Here is a 13,731-nt window from a genome sequence, read left to right as displayed (position 1 = left end):
GGCACCTCTGGGCTGTGCAAGCCCTCTACCAAATGCATACAGAAGCGCAAAAATGCAGAAACGAAAGGCACGCACATATTTTTTTGTTGGGACATGCTGCAGTAAACTAGGTAGGATAAGACACTGTAGAAGCTGTACCGTAATAGATTTTAGCTGCTTCGCTAGTCTTCCCACACGCTGCAGCCCTAGCTCTTGGATTTTCTCTTTTAATGGTGATGGGGAGTTTGAACATTGGACAAAAGGGGCGAAGTCAGCAAAAACAAAATGCCACCATTAAATCATCTCTGTGGATCCCGTGTCAGGACTGTAATAGGAAAGCCGCTCATCATCGGAAAGGTTACTGCTCTTCCAGAATGTCCTCCTCCCCTTCCATCTATTCCCCGGGTTCAGACAGAAACGTGGGCAGCACTGCTAGTCCCGCAAGACCCCTCGTACCAGACCACTGGACTGAGTATGAGGGATTGGGGTGCTCAGATCTTGGTCATGCCAAGTGATTCCATCTTTGTGGTTTGTGCTAAGAACAATAAGAGGCTCAGAGATTCGGTGGGCCATAGAGATGTAGCTTGTTCTCACCACCGTTGTCGTTGTATAAGCACAAATGCTATTACTAGCAAACACACAGGGCTTTTTGTTATGCTGTTAACTAGATTTCACCATGAAAGCCTCCCCTCCCTCGCTTTGGAGAGCCGGGCTTGGCACAAGCAAAGGGAGCGGGCTGGTGGGGAAGACAGGAAGAGTAAGCGTGTGAGAGCAGATTAGATGAGTTAATGGTGAGAGAGAAGAATGGAGAAAGATGAAAAACAGATTGTCATCTTTTGTCTGTCAGTCAGTAAAATGTGGGCTGATTCAGAGAGAAAATCATGTTAACACATTAATTAAAGGATACAATAAATTATCTTTATGTTAGATACAAGGTTGATAAAAAACATTTTTGAACATACTGGATATGCCAAGGTTAAACAGTCTTTTAAGTGTCCATTCTACTCAGAATCAGCGGCACAGTAGACCAGACTGCACGCCAGTGGTCATAAGTCTGGCTCTGCAAGACTGGGCCCTGGCTGATTCTGGCTGGCAGAACCGGACACTGATGCATCCCTAATGATAAACAAGAGACAACATAGCTGCTGGATTCAAACACCAACCTGCACAACCCATTAACTAGCCTGACTGAGACTCATTCATCAAGATGGCAATAAGGTGAAAAAGTCAAGAGTTTATTAAGGCTTACATGATGCAAACGGCTCCGTCCTAAGACCACACACACCCAAACGATGCATGACAACGAACATACTGCATATTCACAAGAATTAACACTTAAACTCTTACAAATGCAATGCCATAATCTCATCTCAAATCACATTTACACAAACTACTGTATGTAGCAATTTAAAAAAAACCTACATGTCACGTACTGCATGTATGTATATATACATAAAATAAATAAAAGTCATCAAATTCAATCATACATTTAGTTAGAAGTATTCAAGTACAAATTAACTTTGGAACAAAATGGCACCACGGCGTACCCCAGGAACACATACAAAAAAACCTAGAAGAGCTCAATACTTTTGTAAGCTGACATCACACGACTTAGCAATCTAACAAGCTCCATCTAGCAGCATTATCTCCCCAAAGCAGATGCGGTATGTCCCCCAACAAACACTTATACACACAATATGCTGTGAGCTAGGTAAGACAGCAGTAGACAGATAAAACTCTGGCTGAAGATACAGTGGGGTGAAAGGTTAAAGGGCATCTGAAGTTATCCAGAGATAGACAGACATATAAATCCCAAGAAGGAAGTATTGCGTCTGCTGTGGTGCGAGTAAGCAGTTTGAGAGGGCATACGGGGCGAGGCTGTCCCTCGTGGCATGAAGATAGAAACCACGGGATACCTTAGACTGGGAACTTGAGGCTCTGGATGTCAGCTGTCAGCCATCCTGCACTGGAAATAGGCAGCTAGGCTGTCAATAGTGCAATGCATGGCTCTTTAAGGGTATGGGAAGGATGCTCGGTCCTTAGTGGATCTAAATGGTTTCCAGTGTGTTCCAGGATGACTGACATGACAAAACACAATCCATTCCCAAATAATTACAGAGAAATTTAGCATTCTATGACATTATTACAGATTAGTGCCCTACATTCGTATTACTGTAATGCAAAAAATTGTACTAGTGTATTTTGATTTCGTGGTGAAATATGACCAGGATGTTTTTTTTTTGTAAGATTTACCCTATTACAGATACAATGCTACAGAAAGAACTACAATTCAAGTATGCATATTGCCATATTGACCTATATTAGTGTACGAAAACTAGTGAAAACACCAGTTGAAAAAACAATGCTACCCATTCTAATTTCTACAATCTAATAACTTTTAACCATATAATTCACACAGCACAAGCAAAAGACAGCAGAGTCAAGAAATAAAAGCAGTAAGAGTATTAAGAGCATTCCTAAAAAAAGCAAGTAAGACAGGCAACACAAATAACATTCAGAAGCACGGTCAGCAAATATCTTGTGATCAGAGGTTAGTAGTGTATGATGCTGTATAGTCAATGTGAATGAGGAAGTCCAGGAGCCCGCATAAAAACTGGGCAAGATGTAAAGACGCAAGAAGGTGAAAGGTCCAGAATCTGAGATCCGGGTTAATCCACAGAGCAAGAGGACCCAAAACCAGTGTCACTGTTTATGTACTCCAGCAAGAACATTATAATGGCCCTACAGGCAAGCATGTGCCTCCAAACTGGCTAACTTAGTATCCTTACACGCTCAAAATCCACATAAGTGTCCGATGAGGGTTGATCATCCCCCAACGCAATTGGTCCACATATGATTCACAAAATGCGCAGCGGACCATCAATTAACCATGATCAAGTCCATGGCGCGGTCCGCTTTGGGTGGAGGATGGTCGAAGGTGGCGTTCAGAGGTGGCCATCTGCGACTCCTCCTCGACCCCAACGACGCTCTTCAAACGAGTTATTTCCCTTTCCCTCTCTCTCTCCCTGTCTCTCTCTCATCTGTCCTTTTTTAGGGAGGGGGGAAGAGGTGCTGCCCGGCTCTCAAAACCTGTTCAATGCAAAGATAGACAGAGTCAGGGCAACACACCTCATACCACATCCGAGGCCAAATACCAACTCTAGCTAACCTATAAAACATAGCAAATCTCCTACTTTCATGCATCAATGCTTGTCTTGAAATACTTGTAGCTTTCACTTACCCTGACAAGCCACTCCAATTATCCAAATACAACTTTGTGTCAAGTCAGAATTTGTCACTTCTATTAAGTAAGTGTCAATTATTAGGTATATTTTAGTACTAACATAGCAAGGTTGTGCCATTGAGAAGCATGACAAGAGACTAAATATTGGATAATTGATCTGAATCTGTGGCTTATGTTAAAATAATCCAGTTTGAAGAAAGCACAACCTCATAGAGTACCTGCACCAAGTTATGAAGGTAAATCAGAAAGCTCATTACTGCCTCACCAAGTGAGCAAATACATGTGGCAGCCAAATAGAGAGCGCCTCGCACATGCATGGCAGGATCTTTATAATGAAGCTGAACTTTAATCATGAGAAGAATATAACCCTCACCTCCCCCCCAGATCAAACATCGCCTCACGTGCAGATGCTCGGAAACGTGCGGTGCACGAGCTTACCCACCTCACTAGGTTTTCATTGTCGCCCGGGCCCTTGCAGGTGGTGCACTCGGTTCGTGTGTCATCGGCTTTGGTGGGTTTTTTCTGCAGAGTAGACTGCCTCTGTCTTCGCTCCCGCGGCGACGGTTCCTATGGAAACGCAAGCTATTAGAGGCGACTGCCGTGTGTGTTTGAACGAGGCTGGTGAGTGGAGAGGACTGAGACTGCTGTGTAAACATACACAAGCTGTCTTCTTTCATCACGCTCTCTAAATATTAGAGGTAGAAAAGTGAGATAGACAGTCTTAAAGCAGTGTGGGGGCAAAAGCTCACCTCAATCTTTTCTTCCTCACAGATGGACATCCTCTTCCTCTTCTGACCTCTGGTTCTCTAGTTTGGACAAAATGATATTTATTGTATTGCTATACTGCACATCTAACATTTTCAAGGATGAAACAATTTGTAGATTTCTATTTTTATATCCCTGTGGTTTTTGAAATCCAAAAGCCACATAATTAAACTAGTAGTTTGAGGTTTCGAAAATATTAAATTCAATATAATTATCAACGAACAATGTAATACTGAGAAAAGTGTAAATCTACAGAAAAATAACTAATTAATACAGTACTGTGCCAAAGTCTTAGGCCACAATGCCACAATTAGATTTGTTGTTTTTGCAATGTTATAGTGATCATATATAGTCTCTTTAATAGAATACATCCAGAAAATACAGAAAATGTGTATGTAGTATTAAAAACAGTATAAAGATGTAAACTGATGTGTCAAGTTTTTAGGTTAAACTCCACTTCCACTTAAGCAATAGCAGGAAACTCCAGGATCTCTTAAACCTAAATAAAATTAAATCCTAATTTCTAATTTTAAAGTAATTAGTCTTTTTACTTCATTCTGCTAAAAAATGCTCAAGATGTGTTTAGTGCCAAGAGAGGTCACACTAAACACCAACAATGCTTAAAAAAGACATTTAGTCTGGAAAATTTCTTTTTCCTTTTTTGTACATTAAAAAAAAAGATAAAAAAATAAATATGGATGGACATTAAGACACTACAGTAACACAGTACCCATGTTTCCATCACCATGAATTTATGCGCTTTTTGAAGAATCGCATCAACAACGAGTGATGGAAACACCAAATTTTGATTTAAAAAATCCCTTATATAGCTAAAACGTTTTTACGCTTGCTTAAGGTGGTTTTTGACTTATGGGAAAAATAATAAATGCGAATAAACGGAGATGGAAATGCATTGCCAGCGAACATTAAGGCCAATTCAGACTGGTCCAACAATAACCAACTCCAACAAACCCTAACATTCTAAAGCTGCATTCAGACTAGCAGCGACTAGCAGTAGCAGAGCGAAGCAATCTCATTGATTTCAATGGAAGATTGGCGACTTCCGGCGACACGAGCAGCAGTGACCTTGGCAACTTGATGGGGCGTGTCCAGTCGCGCAACAAAGTTGAGAAATGTTTAACTTTATGCAAATTATGAGCGACTTTCGGGAGCGATTATCAATGAGAACGAAGCAGTGGAGTTCACATCATCAGTCTCTCGTCAGTTACTTGAGTGGACGGTCCTCGTTTGTTTATGACAAGCAGATTTAGAAATGCCAATTTTGATAGAGACGAGGGACACACAGCAACAAAATTGCTTATAATGTGAATGTACCATTAAGTCTCATTTACTTTGATCCAACAACAGGGGTTTCACACTGACCTAACAGACGCGTTTGTTGGACCAGTGTGACTTGGCCTTAAAACCCACGGGACTGACTGCAAATGTTTCCGCTGTTGTTGTCTTTACCATATATGGGGCTCGATGTCGTCGCAATGTCCTTGCTGCTACTGCCTGTATCAAAAATGCTGCATTCCTTCTTTTGTGCACAGCATTTAGTTTGGCAATTACAAGCTGCACTGCTAATAAATGTATAACTTGTCCCATCGTCACTACATGCAGTCCTGTCTCCATTTTCCAAGTGTGCCTTGTTTTGTTTACTTTTGGTTAATAGGTTACCAATATCCTGCCATTTGTTCAAACTACTTGATGGAAACGCACATAATAAGCATTTGATTTTCTTCATTTGCAAATTTTGAAAAGATTCACTTCGTGTTTGGATGGAAATCCAGCTAGTGTCTGTAAAGTGACAGAAGCATAATAGCCTATCGTAGAAAACGCAAAATGAAAAAAAAAAAAAAATTAATGTACAATGCGGAATGTCACAAAATTTGGCATATTTTGGTTTCTGTTTAAACCCATAATTCATTAATCGGTAAATAAAATAATATAAATGCACGGAAAAAAAATACTTTTGTGTAATGTTGGACGTTAAGAAAGGTACATCCGTTTCTCATCATACATTGCAAACAATGACAAGCGTTGCCTCATCAGAGTGCAAGCTGGTACAACACAGCAGACAAAAAAAGGTACAATGTACTTTCTTCCTTGGGCGCTCACTTTCGCACAGCTTTGAAAGTATATTTATATTTTTTGTACTTATTTCTAATGTTAAATCATAGATTGTTGACAGACAGTTACATAACTAATATATTTACATTATAATACAGATGCCTGAAAAGTAAAACAAGTTGAGTATAGTCTATGATTAAAAAAAACTAAACATTTGATTGCTTGTCAGTAGCATTCTTGTAGTCACAGACAAAATACATAGGCCTAGATGTAATCTTAAATAACTTAAAGTTTTTAAATTGTATTTGTTTAATGTTTTCAGTTGATAAGATATGCTTTTTAATTACTGAAATTTAATTAAACCATTAAAAGAATCCAGAAAATAAAAATGGAAAACATGGAATTTAAGAATAAATAAAATGGAATTTGAGAAAAAATTAAACTGATTTCATAGGGCCCTAAAAGCCTTACAGTACATCTTAGTACAGAAACATTTCACTAAAAATGGAGCAATGATACTAATATATTTGTCCCCTAACTTTATATTCAATAAAATATATTGTGGCCTAATGGTTAAAGAGGCTGGCTTGTAACATGAAGGTCACCGGTTCAAGTCTCATGGCCGGCAGGTTGCGACTGTCGTGCCCTTGAGCAAGGCACGGTTCTAATTGTTCCCTTAGAATAGAGAAAGTTTATTTTGAATTTATGCAAAAAAGAACATCAAGAAAGAAAATGAAATCAAGTATACAAATCACACAAAACGTTAAATAATAATAATAATTAACAACAATTACCCCTAAAGATTTTTTTTAACTATAGTCAATGTCCTTTGCCTACTTGAAAAGGGGTAAGAAGAAAAAAACGTATTTAATCCCACCCCTTATCCACAAAATCAGCGCAAATATTCAAATACATCTTACTTTGTTATACCTCAAAAAAAAGTACATCAATTATGTTAACAAGGAACAAAAATGTAAAATTGTGTTATGAAAGAATAAATTATTCATTTATAAATTTCTGCAACTCAGGAAAACAACAAGAAAGAAAAAAAAACAAATAAATAATATAGAATTAATGAAGTGATAATAATAACATAATAAAACCAAACAATTATTATCCTCAAAACTTCTAGTTGATTATTCACCACCCACTTCAACCCTATATCTCTTGAAGACCATATCTTTATACCTGAACTTAAACTGATTTATGTTTGGGCATTTTTTTAGTTCTTCATTGAGACTGTATCCTTACTCCAGAACTTGAGATACAAAAACTTTTCCTGGTTTTCCAAATTTCCTCGTTGACCTCCCTTGGCACTGCAGTGATAACTGCCCACTGCTCCGGATATGTATGCGTGCGTTTACTACGTACTGGGTGAGTTAAATGCAGGTCACATTTCGAGTATGGGCTACCATACTTCACCATCATCTCATTCACTTAGTTTTAGAAACATAATGGGGTGTCCACCAGAGTCGTGTTAAAGCTATATTGATATTTTTGATGCATTGCAGTGTGCCACACATGTCCAGTAAAGACAGTGTAAACATTAAATTCACTTTGAACTCCGGGCCTTACATAAAAAGCAAAATAAGATTTACAAATCCACTCAGATAGGTGAATAACATCTGATGTGGTTCAACACGTATGGCAGTAAGCCAAACAGAACAACATTTAACGCTCTCATAAGTAAAGCGAGCAGCTGGTGACCTGCGGCTCAGTGTAACACTTACAGATGTCAAACAGTCGTGCTTCTCTCTAATCCAAATCTCTCATTCAGCCCAGATACCTCTTGTGTGACAGAGGGATTCAATTCTTTTGTTTACAGCCAAGACCACAGCCTCAACCAGTGCGCCTTTTCATCTGTACATCGGGCCATTCTGCAATTGGGTCACCCCTGACTGTTAAATTGGATTTTTGCGTGTGCCATGAACCGAGATCGAGAATCCAAACTCATTCGGCACTGTACGCTCTGCCCGTCAGTTCTTTGTTCACATTTGTCATGTCTACCATCGGCAGATCAACTCTTCATCTCCATCAGCGACCCATCAACAAAAAAACAGCAGCGGCGACGTGCAAATCAAATCAAACGTCTCCACCTTAACGCAAACAGACGCACGACTGGGCCATGGTGGGGTTTTTTATGAAGGCAATAAAAAACGACAACATATTTAAACAGATTGTGAAAACAATTCCATCTGTCGCCTTTGGCTTGCCACCACACAGCAGATGGAACACTTATCATTATAAATGCTAACTGCTTCCACACTGCCAATTGGCACTTAAATGCCTCTGCCACTTCTCCCTTGATGGTAACACCAAACAAAGGCACTCATTTATTTCATTATTCCTTCATTACGGCAGACTCGATTAAGGTAATCTATTAAAGGCAAGATCGGTGAAGAGCTTGCGTCGAGAACCTTGACTTTGTTCTCTGCGTAACGGTAAAGTCCCGTAAACAGGGTGAAAGGCTGACGCAAACAGAAATCTTGACTTGGAACAGCGCAAGCAAGACGATTCGGCTAAACCCAACTTTTTAATTAACTACTCCGTATTGCTGCATCTTAAAAGCACTGAATCAATTATCACAGAATTGGAAAAACTACTGGTGCATACAGAGGAACTGTGTACCCCACTGCGGTAATTCAAAGAGTAATGGCTTACGATTCAGGACAAATATGCGAAATAATAATCAAACTAAGTGTCTAATTGAATACAGTAGTACTGCAATACTGTTGTGCTGGAAAAAGAGTTATAGGACCACCTGATCTAAAGGGTACAAACAGATAGGGGTCAAAAGCATATTTTACATGAGATTTTAATATTTGACAAAATGTCAGTGATGTATGCCCGTAAAAACATGAGGTTAGCGTGATCTTATTTGGTTGCAGAGTTGTTCAAAATGGTTTCAAATGCATTGCTATGCAACTGTGTAGGTGCTAAGTGGTTTTTAGCACTTCTATTGAGTTACTATAGCATTGTTAGATGATTCCTTACCCCTCTACAGCACAGTGTTGCCCTCAGGCAACATACTACCTTTTTAAGCCTCACACCGACACTTTAATTTTTTTATAAAAAAAAAATATACGTATAATATCACCTGACATGTCTCTCCAATGAAATGAGGGGCTGGAGTGGTTGTGACCTTTTGTTTGGGGGTGGAGCCATGCTTTTGGAAGCAAAGCCACATGGGATGCAGTGCCCCCAATTGCCAGGATAAATATCACTTTTTAACATTTTTAAATTTAAATAATTTTACAGAAAAAAATATGTGTATGTGCATCAGTATGTAAAGAAGTATGTTTGATTGTCTGAAGACTTTCTTTGTTTTTATTTTCATACTAAGACCGTGTTTTTTGTTTGTTGCCCCAGGGCAACGTTGTGCTATAAGGGTACTAAAACACCAAGGTTTTTTATCTGATAAGATATGCATTAGAAAGTTTAACTCTAACAAACATCAATCACAAATTATTCCACTTAATCACAAACATGACTAATTAGTTTTATGGGCAACATTGTGCAGTTAGACCACTTTTATTCAGGCAAAATCATCCCAAAATGATGCATAACACACACATAAAAACACGCACACACACACACACACACACACACACACACACACACACACACACACACACACACACACACACACACACACGCACGCACGCACGCACACACAAACACACACACAAACACATGCACACATTTGTTGGTTTATATGTTTATATGTAAATGTGGAAAACATTAACACATGCAGTGTTAGTTACAATTAGTAGTGTTCATGTTTGGCTATAATCATTTGTGATTGATGTTTTTTTTTCTAATGCATATATTCATCATATACAGGGTTCCCACACCTTAGTTAACGTCAAATTCAAGGACCTTTCAAGGACTTTCCAGGTCCAATACCCTCAAATTCAGAGTCTAAATGTGGGGACATATTTCAAGGGAGAACAAGGTTACAGATACATTGTTACAGTTCCCTTTCAAGGGAACTCGCGCTGCGTCACTGCGGTGACACTTTGGGGACGCCTCTAGAGGTAAGTGCGTCTGAATGTGCAGGGCCGGCCCGAGGCATAAGCGAACCAAGCGGCTGCTTAGGGCCCCGCTGGCCACCAGGGGGCCCCCGCCCAAATCGTTTTTTTTTTTTTTATACAATTAAATAACTTAAACAGGTAATATAAATGGATGAATGAATGAATACGAATTTATAAATGAATAATTAAAGACAAGAATACTTTGATTTGCAGACAACTATGTGTCTGCAGTGCTAGTGTTTTAGTCAGGCGCAACATAGACACCTGCGCCACCTGCGCGTCGGCGCTCAAGTGCACGACGTCGTCACTCACTGTAAACAATGATGAGCCATTTGACATGTCACAAAAAAGGATATATCCCTCTGGGGCCGAAAAGAGAACAAAGAAAAGGACCGAGGATGAGAAAAAAAGAGCAAGATAAAGGTATGTTTGCATGATTATATACAGTATGTTTAATTTGTGTTAGTGGTGTGACAGATCGACGTTAATCCGTGACCGACCCACGGTTCGGCTCGCATGCGCTTAAATAGTGAAAGTTTATCATTTGCACGTGTTTCAAAGGCTTGCAAAAGTTGACATTTCAAGTGATTTTAAACAATTTATCCCGCAAAAAGGCGCTAAAGTGAGCAGTATTCTGCATGCCCATGTGGTTTAAATTGTCCAGCCCAGCTCCCTTCAGAGATCAGAACACTAACACTTGATGTTTAAACTTTAGAGAGAGTTACGCTATTTTGTGTCATACTGTAGTCCATTAACATATATTTGAGGAATAGAGCACTGAAAACAACATAACGGTTTTATGCTCCGCCGTCTGTATTTCTGTCTGTGTGAGCGTGCAGCGTATAAGTGCACTTAGTAGGGCACACATGGAGAGACGAACATAAAATCTTTCTGTTCTTGACAGGGCACATACAAACAAAATGATCTCCACAGTACTCTTTTCCAATAAAAACATTTGTTTATGTCTTTGGACGGTTTATGTATAGATTAGGCAGAAACCAGGTCCGTGCTTCTCTTAAAGAGACAGTAACCTTAATTAACCTACTTAAGTCTGTGTCATTAATGTTAATCAAACCTTCCAAGACAAAGAGAAAATCACTTCTGTAGCTCTAAAAAAGAATAATTATATTTAATTCATACAATAAAGTGTTATGATTCATTTGATTTGATTTCTGTACCTAATGCTAATTTTAGCCCTTACTTAATGTGCAACTTTGTTCTTTTTATAAATGTTTGTAAGTAATTTCCTCATTTTTTATTAGTTTTTCCAACCCCTTATTCTGCTGATCCGAAAAATGATCAGATCTGTGCCTCAAAAACCATAATGTGATCCGAACCGTGAGTTTTGTGATCCATCACACCCCTAGCTAGCATTGCTGTATGTGTTGAAGTGAACGTTCCAACATCGGTAACGTTCCAGCTTCATAGGCAAAGCACATGCGCTCTCTGTCTAAGATCTTTGGTAAGAGATGGTATTTGACTTTATGAGAATATATACCAATACCATGTTGGGTAGGGAGATTTCTGTAATGAAAATAGACTTCAATCTTATTTATATGGTGGGTAGTGATGTAACAGTGCTATCCTCATATTTATTTATTTATTGCTTGTTGTGTAAGTAATGAAAAATTAGCTAAATAAACTCATTCTGCTCGATCAACTATGCACTTATCCAATGCTATTTTTTCAGGAACACTGTTGAAGTACTTTGGAGCACAACCAACTCTACCCCCACTTGTTTCATCAAGTGTCAGTGCCTCCACAGCTGATGATGCAGCAGATGACGTTTTTCTTGTTGGCCAATGTTAACATTCCATAGCCTGTTAATATGACATGACACATTGAAGAATAAAGTATTTTATTTAAGTATAGATTTTTTTCATTATTTAACCTCACTGTATTAATTTATAATGTAACATTAGAGCGTGACATTTGTGTCCGCGTGGTGGGAGGGGGGCCCCCAAACACATTCTGCTTAGGGCCCCCAAGAGGCTCAGGCCGGCACTGTGAATGTGTATATCAAATTCAACCAATGGTGAGGCTAAACAACAAAGACAGGGTGACGCAGGTGCCAGGAAGTATATCGCTATCTGAAATATTGCCAAAGACGACGTTACAGGGACGCAGGAAGTATGGCAAGGGAGACGCAGCGTCTCGTTCCCTTCTCAGGGAACAACAGTAACATACGTAACCGAGACGTTTTCAAGTGTCAAACACAACTATGCAAAAAAGCATTTTGGTATGAATCAACATTCGCATACAGAAGATATAAGCATTTAAACTGAACAGTTTAGCACGTGTGCTTAAAAGGCTAGAACTGTATGATATTATCCTACACTACACAGGGAATAATATGGATTTTTTACCAGAAATCTTCTTGCATAAAATACATTCAATGACCTGTATCTATGTATGTATATTTTCAAAAACTTCCCAGGCCCTTGAATTTTTCCTCCCAGATTCACAAACTTTCATGGATGGAAAACCTGCATATAAAAAACCTTGGTGTTTTTATACCATTGTAGCACAATGTTGCCTGAGGCAACAAAGTAAATTCTGAGTCAGGGGTGGTGGGGGGATAAATTGTATGATGGATATTTTATCAGTGACCCCCAAGCTCCCAAAAAGTGAGGTGAAATATTTTTTTCCCCAAAAAATAAAAAGTCATGCCATAGAGGGTTACGGTAACACTTTACTTAAAGGGATAGTTCGGCCAAAAATGATATTAAACCCATGATTTACTCACTCCCAAGCTGTCCGAGACGCATATGTCCATCGTTTTTCAGACAAACACATTTTCAGATATTTTAGAAAATGTTTTAGATCTTTCAGTTAATTAAATGTGAAGTTATGGGGTCCACGTCCTTCAAGTCCAAAAAAATGTGCATCCATCCCTCACAAAACAAATCCAAACGGCTCCAGGATGAAAAACACAGGCCCTCCGAGCAATCCGCGCGGTGTTGTTGTAGAAACACCCATATTCAAAACTTTATAAACGAAAACAACAACCTTCCGGTAGCGCCGCCATCTTAGACTCCTCTGTATTCATGAGAGAGTATTAGCGTAGTGTACGCACTTTTCTTAGTGACGTATGACAAACTCGGAGAGCGTAAAGCTCTGATCTTGAATGCGGACCCGCCTAAAATGGCGGCATTACCGAAAGCTAGCCATTTTGGTTTATAAAGCTTTAAATTTGTACACTTCTACAACAAAACCGCGCGGACTACCCCCAGAAGACCTTTGTTTATCATCGTGGAGCCGTTTTGGATTTATTTTGTGAAGGATAGATGCACATTTTTTGGACTTGAAGGATGTGGACCCCATAACTTCACATTTTAATAACTGAAAGATCTACATCATTTTCTAAAATAACTGAAAATGTGTTCGTCCCTTTAAAGGGGTGTTCATAAGACTGACATGACACATTCATAATCATGACATGAAGGAGATTTTATACACGTTTATGACAACTGACATTAAGTGTCATTCGTTCAATTATCTAATTTTTAATGCAAATATGACATTGTTTGAGATGTCTTTGTTACGACAACTTGACATTACCAAGACAACATAACTGACCACTTTTTACCAGTGATACAAATTGAATTTGTCATTAAAATGTCATTAAATGTCATT

At 39.0% G+C, this 13,731-nt stretch overlaps 1 protein-coding gene across 3 annotated transcripts in view; it reads right to left on the bottom strand.

The window, feature by feature from the left end:
* The window catches only part of phf14 (PHD finger protein 14), a 94,164-nt gene that overhangs the window by 35,232 nt on the left and 45,201 nt on the right, over window positions 1-13,731 (bottom strand). The window contains exons 15-17 of one of the 3 annotated variants that reach the window (XR_008648159.2): window positions 3,973-4,029; window positions 3,666-3,790; window positions 2,858-3,069 (exon numbers count right to left, since the gene is read on the bottom strand). Coding sequence is in view for 2 of the 3 variants with exons in the window: in XM_055219606.2 (XP_055075581.2) it covers window positions 3,063-3,069; window positions 3,666-3,790; window positions 3,973-4,029 (189 nt within the window). In the remaining variant the exon portion in view is untranslated. Of the gene's footprint in view, window positions 1-1,193; window positions 3,070-3,665; window positions 3,791-3,972; window positions 4,030-13,731 lie in introns of those variants that run through there. The other 2 variants (XM_055219606.2, XM_055219605.2) reach the window with 2 other exon arrangements.

The sequence above is a fragment of the Misgurnus anguillicaudatus genome, chromosome 20 (genome assembly GCF_027580225.2).
Source record: "Misgurnus anguillicaudatus chromosome 20, ASM2758022v2, whole genome shotgun sequence".
In the NCBI taxonomy this organism is placed as follows: Eukaryota; Metazoa; Chordata; class Actinopteri; order Cypriniformes; family Cobitidae; genus Misgurnus; species Misgurnus anguillicaudatus.
This window is presented reverse-complemented; position numbering and strand designations above follow the sequence as displayed.